General features: G+C 38.2%; 1 protein-coding gene across 8 annotated transcripts in view; it reads left to right on the plus strand.

The window, feature by feature from the left end:
• RIC8B (RIC8 guanine nucleotide exchange factor B) overlaps positions 1–15954 on the plus strand; it is a 142866-nt gene that overhangs the window by 47596 nt on the left and 79316 nt on the right. For all 8 annotated transcript variants that reach the window (XR_002823651.1, XR_002823648.1, XR_002823649.1 and 5 more), the window contains exon 4: positions 8232–8326. Coding sequence is in view for 4 of the 8 variants with exons in the window: in XM_004373790.2 (XP_004373847.1) it covers positions 8232–8326 (95 nt within the window). In the remaining 4 variants the exon portion in view is untranslated. The remainder of the gene's footprint in view (positions 1–8231; positions 8327–15954) is intronic.

The following is a 15954-nucleotide window of genomic DNA, read 5'->3' on the forward strand; positions in this document are numbered from 1 at the left end:
CATAGAAAAAAACTGTACAGGAATAGAGTCCATAATGAAGATGTGATGGTTATATAAAGAGATCCTAAAGAATTTCCTGAGTCTCTAATCTCCCTTTTAATGTTATCTCATTTTGATTTCCATGATCACCACCAAGCCTGGTCTTTCCTTTCCTCCTCCCTTTGTCCTTATGGATCTTTTTTTGATGCTCAGCCTTTGGAAGTGGTATAATTTCCGAGGATATCAAAACTAAGATCATGAGGCAAGTTAATAACAGTTGTACAAACTGTGTTTGTATAATGTTTTATAAAAAACAATTACGTTTAATCCTTCCATTATCTTTATAAGACAGGAACATTAACTCCATTTGATAAATGAGGGGCACTGAAGACCAGAGAGTTTAAATTACTTACGGAAAGTCATACCACAGAATAGCCAAAACTAGGAAATAGCTTTCAATCTAACCTTTGTTAAGCAAGATTTCTTAAATAACAACACTCATTAAACAAATATTTATTGAGACATAGACCAGTGGAAGAGAATAAAGAATCTGTAAGTAGGCCTACACATATGTCAACTGATTTATGCTACAGGTAGCATTGAAGTGCAGTAGGGAAAGGATAGGCTTTTTAATAAATGATGCTGGATCAGTTGGATGACCATATGGAAAAAAAATTAATTAGAATTCCTATGTCATACCATGCACAAAAAATTAATTTGAGATAGATAAGAGACCTAAATATGAAAGGTAAACTAATAACGCTTTTAGAATAGATTATCTTCATGACTTTGATATCTTAAGTCAAAATTTTTTTTTTTTTTTTTTTTAGAAATCTGTTTAAACTTATTGAACCCAAGTTTCTCAAACATATTTAACCACAGAACTCAACACCCCTTTTTACAATGTACTGTCTATCAGCAACCTGTAGGAGTTATTTTCCCTAGATTATACTTTCAGGAATGCAGGAATGCCAGGGCCCCAAGGGACCTTTGGGCCAGAACATTCACACTGTGTCTAGTTTCCCTTTAAGTCTGAGGCAGTATGCTTTAAAGCAGTGGTTCTCAAAGTGGAGTCCTCAGACTAGTAGCATCCGCATCACGTGGGAACTTGTTAGAAATGCAGATTTCCGCGCTCCACCCCAGGCATGCTGAATCAGAAACTCCAAGGGTGACCCAGCAATCTACATCAAATATTTCCAGGCAAAGATTTTTTAAACAAGACAAAATAAAGATCAAGCTATAAAGGGAAAAATTGACAAATTGATCTTCATTAAAATGAGTTCACCAAAAGAAAGTAAAAAGGCAGGCCATCAATTAGGAGAAAATATTTGCTATATATGTACAGTAAAGGACTATCCAGAATACAAAAAAATAGTCTTATAAATCCATTTTAAAAAGTCAGTCAACCTATCTTAGTTATCTAGTGCTGTCATAACAAAAAATACCACAAGTGGGTAGCTTTTTAAAATAGTAATTTGTTTTCTCACAGTTCTGGAGGCTCAAAGTCTAAATCAGAGTCTTGGCCAGGTCATTTCCTTCTGTGGGCCTCTCTTTGAGTTTCTGGTGTCTGCCGGCAATCCTTGGTGTTCTTTTGCCTGTAGACAGGTGCTCACATATTATCAGTCTTTCCCTCTGTGTGTATCTGAGTCTGTTCTGCTATTTTATATTACTTAGAATGATTAGGTTTAAGACCCACCTATGCTAGGTGGCCTAATTAACATATCAAAAGAAAACCTCTGTCTCTAAGAGACTCATATTTACAGGTAGTTCAACATAACTTTTTGGAAGACACAATTCAATCCATGACACAACCCAATATAAAAATGGGCAAAAGGCTTAAACAGGCTTCTCACAAAAGAAATACTAAAATGATCAGTAAACATAGGAAAAGGTGTTCACTTTATTAGTCATCTATAAAATGCATATAGAAAATAAAATGAGACCAAATGATACTGAAATTAAAAAGGCTGATAACATAAATTGTTGGTGTAGCTTTTAAACACTATTTGGCAATACTTTCCAAAGCTTGACATGTGTATATACCCTATGGCCCAGTATTTCCTTTCCTGGGAAATAGATCCTAAATATCATATTAAAAGAATGTTCATAGCAGCAGTCTTCAGAATAACCCAAAACTGGAACCAACCCAAATGTCTATCAGAATTAGAATGAATAAATAAATTATGGTATAGTCATACAATGAGATACTATTATATGAATATATCAATATATACAGCAGTGCTTTCTCAGTCTGTGGTGAAAGACCAGATTTTTTTCCCAAGTTGTCAGACTTAAACTCTTGTATAATACCATATCACACATAATGTCAGATTGCTCACATGCATCTTCTGTAGTCATAGCACTGAGGATCAGTAGCAAATGGTGTGTACCAGCAACTTGTCCACAAACTACACTTCAAATAGTGTGCTCTACAGCAATAAGAATGAGCAAACTGCAACTGCACGCAACATCGTGGATGAATCTCAGAACCAGACATAAAAGGGTCTATATTGTATGATTCCATTCATGTAAAGTTCAATGACAATAAAATCACTAATCCGTGGTGTTAGAAGTTAGGAACCTTGAGGAGCAAGAGATTGTCATTCAAAGGCGGCATGAGGGGAATTCTGGGATTGTTGATCTTGGTATTGCATGATCTTTGTATGGTTATATGGATGTTCTTGGGTTTTGAAAATTTATCTAGCTGCACAAGTGGTTTGGGCACTTTTCTGTTTATATATGTTATACATTAAAAAATTATTGAGCCCCTAAAAAGATAAAATACTTAGGAATAAATCTAAGCAGGTACGTAAAAGACCTATACAAAGAAAACTACAAAATACTGCTGCAAGAGATGAAAAGAGACCTACATAAATGGAAAAACATACCGTGCTTGTGGATAGGAAGATGCAACATTGTGAAAATGTCAATTCTCCCCAAAGCGATCTACAGATATAACACAATCCCAATCCAGATACCAACAGCATTCTTTAACGAGATGGAAAAATTACTCACCAACTTTGTATGGAAAGGAAAGTGGCCCAAGATAAGCAAAACATTATTAAAGAAAAAGAACAAAGTAGGAGGCTTCACACTACCTGATCTCAGAACTTGCTGTACAGTCATAGTAGTCAAAATAGGCTGGTAATGGTACAACGAAAGACACATAGACCAATGGAACAGAATTGAGAACCCAGATGTAAATCCGTCCATCTATGATCAGCTGATCTTTGACAAAGGACCAAAGTCCACTAAATGGGGAAATGACAGTCTTTTTAACAAATGGTGCTGGCAAAGCTGGATGTCCATCTGTAAAAAAAAAAAAACGAAACAGGACCCATACCTCACACCATGCACAAAAACTAACTCACAATGGCTAAAAGACCTAAATATAAAACCTAAAATGATAAAGATCATGGGAGAAAAAAAAAAGGATGATGGTTGGGGTCGTAATACATGACATAAATAGAAGACAGACTAACAGTGTACAAACCGCAGAAGATAAAGTAGGTAACTGGGGGCTCCTAAAAACTGAACTTATGCTCAGCAAAAGACTTCACCAAAAGAGTAAAAAGAGAACCTATAGACTGGGAAAAAAAATTTGGCTATGACATAGCCAACAAAGGTCTGATCTCTAAAATCTGTATACCTCAACAACAAAAAGACAAATAATCCAATTAAAAAACGGGCAAAGGATATGAACAGACACTTCATCAAAGAAGACATTCAGGTGACTAACAGACACATGAGGAAATGCTTGCGATCATTAGCCATTAGAGAAATGCAAATCAAAATTACAATGAGATACCATCTCACCCTGACATTACTGGCACTAATTTAAAAACAAAAAACAAAATAACATGTTGGAGAGATTACGGGGAGATTGGAACTCTAATGCACTGCTGGTGAGAATATAAAATGGTAAACCACTGTAGAAAATGATACAGCACCTCCTTAAAAAGCTAGAAATAGAAATAGCATATGATCCAGCAATCCTACTCCTTGGAATATATCCTAGAGAAATAAGAGCCGTCACACGAACATACGCACACCCATGTTCATTGCAGCATTATTCACAATAGCAAAAAGATGGGAACAGCCTAAGTGCCCATCAACAGGTGAATGGATAAATTATGGTACATACACACAGTGGAATACTCCACAACTATAAAGAAAAATTATGAATCCGTAAAACATCTCACAACATGGATGAATCTGGAAGGCATGCTGAGTGAAATAAGTCAGTCACAAAAGGACAGATACGGTATGAGACCACTATTATAAAAACTCAAGAAAAGTTTATACAAGAAAAAAACAATCTTTGATAGTTACAAGGGAAGGGATGGTTGAGGAGGGGAAATCACTAACTAGTTAGTGGACAAGCATTAACTTTGGTGAAGGGAAAGACAACACACAATATAGGGAAAGTCAGCACGACTTGACCAAGGCAAAGTCATAGAAGTTTCCTAGACACATTCAGACACCTTTGAGGAACCAAGTTACTGGGGCAGGGGGCTGAGGACCATGGTCTCAGGGGACATCTAGGTCAATTGGCTTAGCATAGTTTATAAAGAAAATGTTCTACATTCTACTTTGCTTAGTAGTGTCTGTGGTCTTAAAAGCTTGCAAATGGCCATTTAAGATACATCTATTGGTCCTATCCCATTCGGAGCAAAGGAGAATGAAGAAAACCAAAGACACAGGGAAATGTTAGTCCAAAGGACTGATGGACCACATGAACCACAGCCTACACCAGCCTGAGACCAGAAGAATTAGATGGTACTCGGCTACCACCGCCAACCACACTGACAAGGATCACTGTAGAGGATCCCAGAGGGAGCAGGAGAAAAATGTAGAACAAAATGCAGATTCACAAAAAAAGACCAGACTTACTGGTCTGACAGAGGCTGGAGGAACCCCCAAGACTGTGGCCCCGGACACCCTGCTAAATCAGAACTGAAACCACTCCTGAAGTCCACCTTTCAGCCAAATATTAGACAGGCCAATAAAACAAACAGTAACACACGTGACGAACGTGCTTCTTAGCTCAATGAAGTATACGAGACCAGTTGGGCAATACCTGCCCAAAAGCAAAGACGAGAAGGCAAGAAGGGACAGGAAAACCGGACAAATAGACACGGGGAGCCTGGGGTGGAAAGGGGGAACTGTTGACCCATTGCAGGGATTGCAACCAATGTCACAAAACAATTTTTGTATAAATTTTTGAATGAGAAACTAATTTGCACTATAAACTTTCACCTAAATCACAATAAAATTTTTTTAAAAAATTATTAAACACATGGCCTCTGTCCTTGTGAGGGTAGTAGATTAGTGAAGGAAGCAAAGTATATGAAAGTAAATAAACATGAAATTACAAATTAGGATTTCACAAAAAGAAATTGTAATAAGATAGAGAATAATGGAGGAAGGAATCTACATAGCTAAGGTGGTTAAAAAAAAAGGACTTCTCTGAGAAGATAATATTTTAGCTGAGACCTGGAGGATGAAGAGTAATCAGCGGTGCCAAGAGCAGGGGCAAACAATTCAGAGATTTTAGTAGTTGTTGTCAGTAGAGAAATGGAGATAATTTAGTGAATTTAGGGTATGAGAGGGCATTGCAGGCATAGGGTTGTTGCTAGTTGTTGTCAAGTTGATTCTGACTCATGGTGACCCATGTGTACACAGTAGAACTGCTCTGTGGGGTTCAAGGCTGTGACCTTTTGGAAGCAAATCACCAGGCCTGTCTTCTGAGGAGCCTCTGGATGGGTTCATACGGCCCACCTTTTAGCTGATACTCAAGCGCTTAATTGGTTACGCCACCCAGGGAGGGACTTTCCAGTCATGGGGTACAACTTGAGAATCTGTGTTGTAAAAACTAGGAGAAAGGGAAATAGGATGGAAGGAAGCAGGATTTTCGTTTGTAGTTGCAAATAATGGAAAGACCAAAATGGATAGTTTTGCAAGAGACTTTTCAACATCAGCATGAGAGGAAAAAGATAGTGATATCAAGAATAAAGGAAAATCTAGTTTAAAAGCAAGTGCATTTGCCTGTTAATTTTCAAAACCAAGGAAGATATTATCTTACTGAGATTTAAGTAATTGATGAGTTTCACATGGGTTTCAGTGTGCTTCGTGTAATTTGTGGTAAGTAAAATTGTATTTACATATAAGATAATTTTTAATAAGGCACTTGGAGATAGATGGCAAATGGGATCACGCTCATTGCAACCCTGCTAGACTTAGTGTCTCTGGCATTCCATTGGTCCCTCTTCCCCTTTTCCCTCGCAACCCCTCCCAGTTATTTCATTATCACTTATTTCAGCTCTGTCTTACCTTTTATTTCCTTCCTCTTTCCCCTTTCCCCTGCTAATGTTTTATCAAAAGGACTAAGCACTTTCATGCTTACGGAGATGCATTCTGGGAAGCTGAGGTTCAGAGAAGTTATGTGACTTGTCTAAGGTCATACTCTGGACTCCTGACTCCAGGTGCAGTGCTTTTTCCCTTATGTCACTGAGGCCTTCACCTCTTCCAAATGTACACATGGTATTGTTATGTTTAAAATATTTTCATATGTGTTAGGAGTCCCGGAGCCCTGGTGGTGCAGTGGTTAATGCACTCAGCTGCTAACCAGAAGGTCGGTGGTTCAAACCCACCAGCTGCTCCATGGGAGAAACATGTGGCAGTCTGCTTGGAAACTCTGTGGGGCAGTTCTACTCTGTCCTGTAGGCTCACTATGAGTTGAAAGCGACTCGATGGCAGTGGGTAGGTATTAGGAGTAATGAAAGTGCACTCACATGAGTTATGTATGTAAATATATTTCAGTTTACTTGGACTTGAATGCAGTTGTATACTAAGAATTTTTTAGAATTTTTAAATAGCTTTTGAAGTAATTGGAGCCTTCCTGAAGTACGGCATATCCAAGCTTTCTATTATAACTATCTAATTTCGTATGTCTTCGTAATTTCTAAAAATCTGGTAGAAAAGAGATATGACTTTGATGCATATGATCAAACAAATTGTAGTGGCCCAAGATCTCACTAAAAATGAGGTAAACCAAGTTCTTATAGGAAAAAAAATTTTTTTTCCCCTTAGAGTTGATTTTTCAGCACTTAGTTTATTTCCTACCACTTGCTTTCTTCCCTCTGACATCATGTGTCTCATTGATACCACTATTGTTGTTAGCTGCCATCGAGTCCACTTCAACTCATGGCAACCTTACATGCAACAGAACAAAACATTGCCTTGTCCTGCATCATCCTCACAATCACCAACATTTTGAAGTCCTTAGTTGCAGCTATTGTGCCAATCCATCTCACCAAGGGTCTTCTGTGCCATTGTTGGCCCTCTACTTCACCAAACCTGATGTTCTCCTCTAGCGATGGATTCCTCCTGATTACATGTCCAAAGCAAGCAAGTCAGACAATGGTCTGTTGTGATCCATAAGGTTTTCATTGGCTAATTTTCAGAAGTAGATCACCAGGACTTTCTTCCTAGTCTTTCGTAGTCTGGAAGCTCCACTGAAACCTGTTCACCATGGGTGACCCTGCTAGTATTTGAAATACTAGTGGTATAGCCTCCGACATCATAGCAACACGCAAGCCACTATAGTACAACAAACTGACAGATGGGTGGTGGTTTAATACCACTACCAATAAGTAAACATTGGAAAAATAGGACATAAAACTTAGATTACTTGTTTTTTTCACTTGCTAGTAGCTCTAGGGGAGCTAAGAAATTAAGAAGATTAAAACGAAGTTGGTGGATTGTAGGTTTGAATTCATTGCCTTTGCTAGTTAAGAGAGGAGACATTTTTATTAAAGATGTACAACCAGCTCCTAAAATAAATGGTAACATTACATCTGTTCGAAAATTTAAAATGACTAGATACAATAGAACAGAAGAATCTAGACTTTCTGGAAATGAAAACATCACTAGTGGAATTAAATCTAAAGGTAAAACAGAGTGGGTAGTGCATGGGTGCGCATCATGCCTTTCTTTGCCAGGTCAGCAACTTCTGGTGTCAGCGTCTGAAGCTGGCTGTGGCTGTTCTGTAGGAGTGACTATTCCCTTAGTGTTGCCTAGGGAATTCTTCCTAGAATATCCTGCCTTCCAGCGTGTATATGATAAAAATGACTGCTTTGAGGGGCAGATGGGCCATAAAATGACTCCCAGGGATGTAGTAATGCAGCAGACTTCTTCATTAAAGCATTCACCCCCCCAATTTTTCCTTTCTTCTTTTTTATTTGCCGTAGAGTGATTCTCATCAGTTCCGTGTCATGGCAGCTGTCCTTCGCCATTGTTTACTAATCGTAGGTCCAACTGAAGACAAAACAGAAGAGCTGCACAGGTGGGTAACCTCTATATTGATATCTCAATGAAGGGCATCATCAGTTGTTGCTTTTAGGTATCCAACTTTAAATGTTTATTATAAGCACAAGAAAGTGAAAGTATTACAGTAAATCGGGTAAATCAGAAATCCTTACCATGCTATGATGAGAAATAGAACAGAGTATTCTGCCCTCTTTGACTTTGTTATATTGAGCCCCAACTAGAGAAGAGAATTTGGCATTTGCTGCCTTCAAAGATTAAAATCCGGAACAACAACAACAATAGCACTCACTTATTTAGTACTTACTCTGTGTGTCACTGCGCCAAGTACTTTTTAAAGATTAACTTCTTTTAATTATCATAACAACCTTATAAGGTAGGTACTACTATTTTTCCCTTTCCATAGATGAGGAAACTGAGGCTTAGAAAAATCAAGCAATTTCTTTGAGATCACATATCCTTTGTAAGTGGAAGAGCTGGAATTTGAACCCTGCTGTTAATTACTATACTAATACTCTCACTTATTTCATTATGAGCATATTTACCAAAAAAATATATTTTAAGCAATGATTGTATAAAAAAAGAAAAAACAGCTTATTATAAGAATTGGCTCACAGTCAGGTATTAACATAAAAAATAGTTCAAGTTTTGTGACTTGCTTATAAAAGCTGTTAAGGAACTTGATGGTGCAGTGGTTAAAGCACCTGGCTGCTAATCGAAAGGTCGGTGGTTGGAATCCACCAGCTGCTCCTCCGGAAAAGGATGTGGCAGTCTGCTTTCATAAAGATTTATAGCCTTGGAAACCCTATGGGGCAGTTCTACTCTGTCCTCTAGGGTTGCTATGAGTCAGAATTTACTCAACGGCAGTGAGTTTGATTTTGGGTGGGTATAAGAGTTATTAATGGAATGCTATTAAAGTTTATTATTCTGATAGCTGAATAAGATAACTGAATAAGAATTAATGCATTTTTCTAGTTCTCTGACATTCTGTTCTAGATCAGATTTGAGTAATAAAACTTTGGACTTTATCATAAACTGTTCATGGTACTTTATTCTATGAGAATACAAACGGCTTTTTAAAAAATTGAAGTAAGTCCAAATCTCCAAACAGATAACTTTGCCATTAACACTGCTTTACAAGTAAATTTAATATGAGGTTCTTCTTAATGAGAGAAATTACCTTTTGAGCACTTAAATATTCTATTTCCTAAAATGTGGCTTAGGTAAAAGTTTATAAAAACACAACCAGAGTGTAAAGTGAAATATACTCTTAATCGTTATTTTCAATCAACTTCATATTATTTCAGTTATTATTAGTAATTTATCGTTTGATATTGCACTGAGTTTGTTGGTAGATTATCTCTTACGTGCTTATACACTGCCCTGCAAACCTTCACAAGATTGTTACCTTTACAACTAAAAAGTGTACTCTTTTCTATAGCTACATATCAAACATTCCTTTAATTTTCTTGAGACTGTGCCTTTAAAAATAATCACATTAACTGCAATATATTGTTTTCTCTAAAAAGATTTTATCAAACATTTTGACCCACTGTAATTTTTTTCCATAATCAGTAGACACTAGAAATTGAGACACTAAAACTAAAAGAAAATGAGTTCTTAAACCCAGGAGTTAATTGATTTTTTTTTTTAGAAATCAGATACCACGAGTTAAACAGCATTAATACAACAGTGTGAGAATAAAGCATTTTTACAGAAATTGCTATCGAGTCACAAATATATTGCCAAGAATTTCTCTACATTTAATATTTTAACATTTTTAATGTTATTTTAAAATATTTAACATATTTTAACAGAGTATTTGTCAAAAAGAGCAAAACTGTAGAGATTATTTTTAATCAGATTTTTATAAGTAATTTTAAATTTTTGTTTTATGATGGTATTTGCTTTTTTCTTTAAATTTGCTTTTATCTTAAAAATTACTTTGATAAATTAGCTATTAGTTTCACTGTAAATAAGAAAGGGTATCATGAGAGCCACAGACAAGATTTATGAGTATTTCTCAAGGCTTTCCTGGGAGATTGGTAAGCTGGTTGCTGTGGACTTAATAGTTTATCTGGAACGGCCCTGCTGCTCTGTTGTTGTTAGGTGCTGTAAAGTTCTTTTTGACTCGTAGAGACCCTGTGTACAACAGGATGAAACACTGCTCGATCTTGCACCATTCTCACAATCATTGATTGCTGTGTTTGAGCCCATTGTGGCAGCTGCTGTGTCAGTCCATCTCACTGAGAGTCTTCCTCCTTTTCGCTGACCCTCTACCAAGCATGATGTCCTTCTCCAGGGACTGGTCCCTCCTGATAACGTGTACAAAGTACCTGAGACGAAGTCTTGCCATCCTTGCTTCTAAGAAGCATTTGGGCTGTACTTCTTCCAAGACAAATTTGTTTGTTCTTCTAGCAGTCCGTGGTATATTCAGTATTCTTCGCCAACACCATAATTCAAAGACGTCGATTCTTCTTCAGTCTTCTTTATTCATTGTCCAGCTTTCGCATGCATATGAGGTGACTGAAAATATCATGGCTTGGGTCAGATGCACTTTAGTCCGCAAAGTGACGTCTTTCTTTTCTTTTGAATACTTTAGGGAGGTCTTTTGCAGCAGATTTGCCCAATGCAATGCGTCCTTTGATTTCTTGACTACTGCTTCTGTGGATGTTGAGGTAATAAATGGAGAAAGTATTGAAATTGTCAAGGATTTCATTTTACTTGGATCCACAATCAACGTCATGGAAGTGACAGTCAAGAAATGAAATGACGTATTGCACTGGGCAAATCTGCTGCAAAAACCTCTTTATAGTGTTGAAAGGCAAAGATGTCACTTTAAGGACTAAGGTGCGCCTGACCCAAGCGGTAGTGTTTTCAGTTGCCTCATATGCATGCGAAAGCTGGATGGTGAAAAAGGAAGACATAAGAAGAACTGATGTCTTTGAATTATGGTGTTGGCGAAGAGTACTGAATATATTATGGACTGCCAGAAGAATGAACAAGTCTGTTTTGGAAGGAGTACAGCCAGAATGCTCCTTGGAAGCGAGGATGGCAATACTTCATCTCACATACTTTGGACATATTATCAGGAGGGACCAGTCTCTGGAGAAGGACATCATGCTTGGTAAGGGAGAGAGTCAGCAAAAAAGAGGAAGATTCTCAACTAGTTGGATTGACACAGTGGCTGCAACAATGGGTTCAAACATAGGAAAGATTGTGAGGATGGCACAGGACCAGGTAATGTATTGTTCTGTTGTACACAGGGTGGCTTGGAGTCAGAAATGACTTGACGGCACCTAACAGCAACAACAACAATTGAACAGATATTTTCTCAATGAGAGCTGAGCACTGTGCTAGGTGCTCTAAGGACTCCACAGTGCATATCATGGAGGAAAGTAGAGCCTAAGTGAGGAGACAGGACATAAATACTATGAAAAGTTCAATAACAATTTAAGACAATATAATATACAGTTAAGTTCCCAGTGAATTAATTATACAAATAATAAATGCTAATAGAATTCAAAGGATGAGCTCACTGTGGTCTAGCATTGTGGTCTTCCTCCCTCATTCATACTATACCTATTCTCCATTTTCTTCTAGACCTCTAATCTCTGATGATTCCTTTTTCTCCCATATAAAAGCCCCCTTCTAGGTTTTCTTTACTCCCTCTCTATCTTAAACACTGATTCATCATTTCAGCCTCTCTCCACTGCCTCATTACCACGTCCTGGCAGTCTTCAAATACCCAACTCCAGATTTGTCAGACCAACTTCCCTGTCCACTTCTGTACACTTTTGGGAAAGTTTTGCCTGCACTTAGAGTTTTTTTTCCAAAAAGCAAATCTCTACTTAAAATCCTCTCGTGAGTGGGGACCATGGTTTCAGGGGATATCTAGGTTAATTGGCATAACAAAGTTTATTAAGAAAATGTTCTGCATCCCACTTTTGTGAGTGGCATCTGGGGTCTTAAAAGCTAGTGCGCAGCCATCTAAGATGCATCAATTGGTCCCAGCCCACCTGGAGCAAAGGAGAATGAAGAACACCAAAGACACAAGAAAAGTATTAGCCCAAGAGACAGGAAGGGCCACATAAACCAGAGACTTCATTAGCCTGAGACCGGAAGAACTCGATGGTGCCTGGCTACCACCAATGACCAGGACAGGGAACACAACAGAGAGTCCCTGACAGAGCAGGAGAAAAGTGGGGTGCAGAACTTAAATTCTAGTAAAAAGACCAGACTTATTGGTTTGATTGAGACTGGAAGCATCCCAGAAGACATGGCTCTCGGACTCTATTAGCCCAAAACTAAAACCATTCCTGAGGCCAATTCTTCAGACAAAGATTAGACTGGACTGTGGGACATAAAATGATACTTGTGAAGAGCATGCTTTTTAGCTCAAGTAGATACATGAGACTAAATGGGCAGCTGCTGTCCAGAGGCGAGATGAGTAGGCAGAGAGGGCCGGGAGCTGGTTGAATGGACATGAGAAATCTGGGGTGGAAAGCAAGAGTGTGTGCTGTCACAGTATAGGGAGAGCAACTAGGGTCACATAACAATGTATGTATAAATTTTTGTATGAGAGACTAACTTGAATTGTAAACTTTCACTTAAAGCACAACAATAAAAAAAAAAAAATCCTCTTATGACTCCTGTCTGTTTTTAGGATTAAGGGAAAATGTTTGTCATTATGCATTTATTCATGATCTGCAAGCTCATCTTGGAAATCTGTGTTTCCCCTGGTTAGTTCCCTCTTTCATCCTCTATATATGATTCTACCAAACCTTTGTAACTCTTCTCAGGCCCTCACCCCTTCATCCTCAGAAGTTACATGTTTTTACATAGAGGGTATGTGTGTGGAGTGGCTTGGCAACATGAGGAAGGGATGGTAAGGTTATGGGAGAGCTGAAAGCCTCTGAACTACTGCTTGGCACAGCCATTGAAAAATAACAACCTGACATTCGGATTAGGTCTCAAGTCTTTCTACAAGACTGTAGGGGTGAAAAACATGCTTAAGTGTCAGACAGTCGGTCTAATAAATTGAGTGGTATGTTCTCATCATGGCAATGTGCCAGCAACATAGATTTCTTTTGAATGAAGAAAGCAGTCTCTGATTATGTTGTATTAGATGAATCCACACAATTGGATTTGAGGCATTGGACTCACCCTTGGGAACAATCTACCCTTGACAACATCTCTTTCTATAATCCAAGCAAAACATTTGTATGACACCCACTCCTGCCTCCAGGATTCTTTCCTTGTTTATTTTGTAATTTATTAGATTTTTTTTTTTTTTAAATTTAGTAAACAATCCTGATGACTCTGTGTTCCAGTTACTCTGCCCTTCGTTTTTCTTCCTCAGACATCCTGCTTATAAGGGCCTTTGCACTTGCTCTTCTACTTGGAATGCTTTCCCAGATCTTTAAGGGACTGAGTCCTTCTTGTCATTCAGAACTCAGCTCAGGTGTCACTTTCTTAGTTAGGTCTTCCCTAACTCCCTAATTCGGAGTTCGGCTGCTAACGTAAAGGTTGGCAGTTCGGATCCACCAGCCGCTTCTTGGAAACCCTATGGGGCAGTTCTACTTCATCCTACAGGGTCACTATGAGTCGGAATTGACTCGACGACAACGGGTACCACTACTTAGTTCAGATTAAAACACACACATATCTGTTAGTCAATATCTTATCACTTTATTTTTTAGAGCACTTATCACTAACTGAAATAATCTTTTTATTTTTGTACTTGTTTATTGTTTCTCTCTCTCACTAAATCATAAGCTTAATAAGAGTAGGAATTTAGTCTGTCTTATCTGTCACTATATCCCCAGCACCTAGAACCATATACATAGTAGGTGCCCAATAAATATTGGATGGATGGATGAATGACCTTGCCAGTCACTTAACAGGGTAATTGGAGACTGTGAGGCAGGAACTTCCTCAAACCCTTAGCCTTCCACCTGTGCGTATAATTTACTGTGATCTGTACCTGCTCTTTCCTACTTCCTGCCAGTCTCAGAAAATTAAATAACTCTCTTCTTGTCCAAGACTAATTCCGACACCCTTTTCTTCTGCCTCCTGAGAGAACCTATTTCAGCATTTAACTCCTCTTCTAGATAGAAATCGACTCAGTGGCAATGAGTTTTTTTTGTTTGTTTGTTTCTAGATCTTCAGTCTCTGCTTTGGACTTTATCCCTTCAAAATATGAGCATGCTTGGATCTCTCTCACCTAGGGGAGAAAAAACATTTCATTAGACCTTTATCCCTTCAGAACTATCAGCCTGTTGCTTTCCTTCACTTCACATCTAAATTATTTTCTGTACTATTGGTTTCCAAACATTTTAATCATGTCCCTAGTCAGTAAAAAATAAAGGTATATTTATTTACATATAAATATGCATATTTATACATATACCAAGTAAGGTGATCCAACAGAATGTGGAAATTATAGAACAATATCATTAATATCACACAGAAGTAAAATTTTGCTGAGGATCATTCAAAAGCGGTTGCAGCACTACATCAACAGGGAACTGCCAGAAATTCAAGCTGGATACAGAAGAGGGTGTGGAACAATGGATATCACTGCTGATGTCAGATGGATCTTGGCTGAAAGCAGAGAATACCAGGAATATGTTTACCTGTGTTTTATTGACTATGCAAAGGCATTTGACTATATGGATCATAACAAATTATAGATACCATTGGGAAGAATGGGAATCCCAGAACCCTTAATTGTGCTCATGAGGAACCTGTACTTAGACCAAGAGGCAGTCGTTCGAACAGAAGGGGATACTGCCTGGTTTAAAATCAGAAGAAGTGTGCATCATGGTTGTATCCTTTCACCATACTTATTCAATCTGTCTGCTGAGCAAATAATCCAAGAAGCTGGACTGTATAAAGAAGAATGCGGTATCAGTATCAGAGGAAGGACTCATTAACAACCTGCAGTATGCAAATGATACAACCTTGCTTGCTCAAAGTGAAGAGGACTTGAAGCACTTACTGATGAAGATCAAAGACTGTAGCCTTCGGTATGGATTATACCGCAACATAAAGAAAACAAAAATCCTCACAAGTGGACCAAAAGCACCATCATGATAAACGGAGAAAAGATTGAAGTTGTCAAGGATTTCATTTTACTTGAATCCACAGTCAACCCATGGAAGCAGCATTCAGGACATCAAAGGACACATTGTATTGGGCAAATCTACTACTGCAAAAGATTCTTTAAAGTGTTAAAAAGCAAAGATGTCACTTTAAGGACTAAGGTGTGCCTGACCCAAGCCATGGTGTTTTCAGTTGCCTCATATGCATTCAAAAGCTGGACAGTGAATAAGGAAGACCGAAGAAGAATCGATGCCTTTGAATTATGGTGTTGGTGAAGAATATTGAGTATACTGTGGACTGCCAGAAGAACAAACATATCTGTCTTGGGAGAAGTACACCCAGAATGCTCATTAGAAGCAAGGATGGTGAGCCTTTATCTCACATACTTTGGACATGTTATCAGGATGGACCAGTCCCTGGAGAATGACAACGTGATTGGTAGAGTGTCAGCAAAAAAAAGGAAGACCCTCAAGGAGATGGATTGGCACAGTGGCTGCAACAATAGGCTCAGGCATAACAACAATCTTGAGGATGGTGCAG

The sequence above is a fragment of the Trichechus manatus genome, unplaced genomic scaffold, assembly GCF_000243295.1.
Source record: "Trichechus manatus latirostris isolate Lorelei unplaced genomic scaffold, TriManLat1.0 scaffold00027, whole genome shotgun sequence".
Classification (NCBI taxonomy): domain Eukaryota; kingdom Metazoa; phylum Chordata; class Mammalia; order Sirenia; family Trichechidae; genus Trichechus; species Trichechus manatus.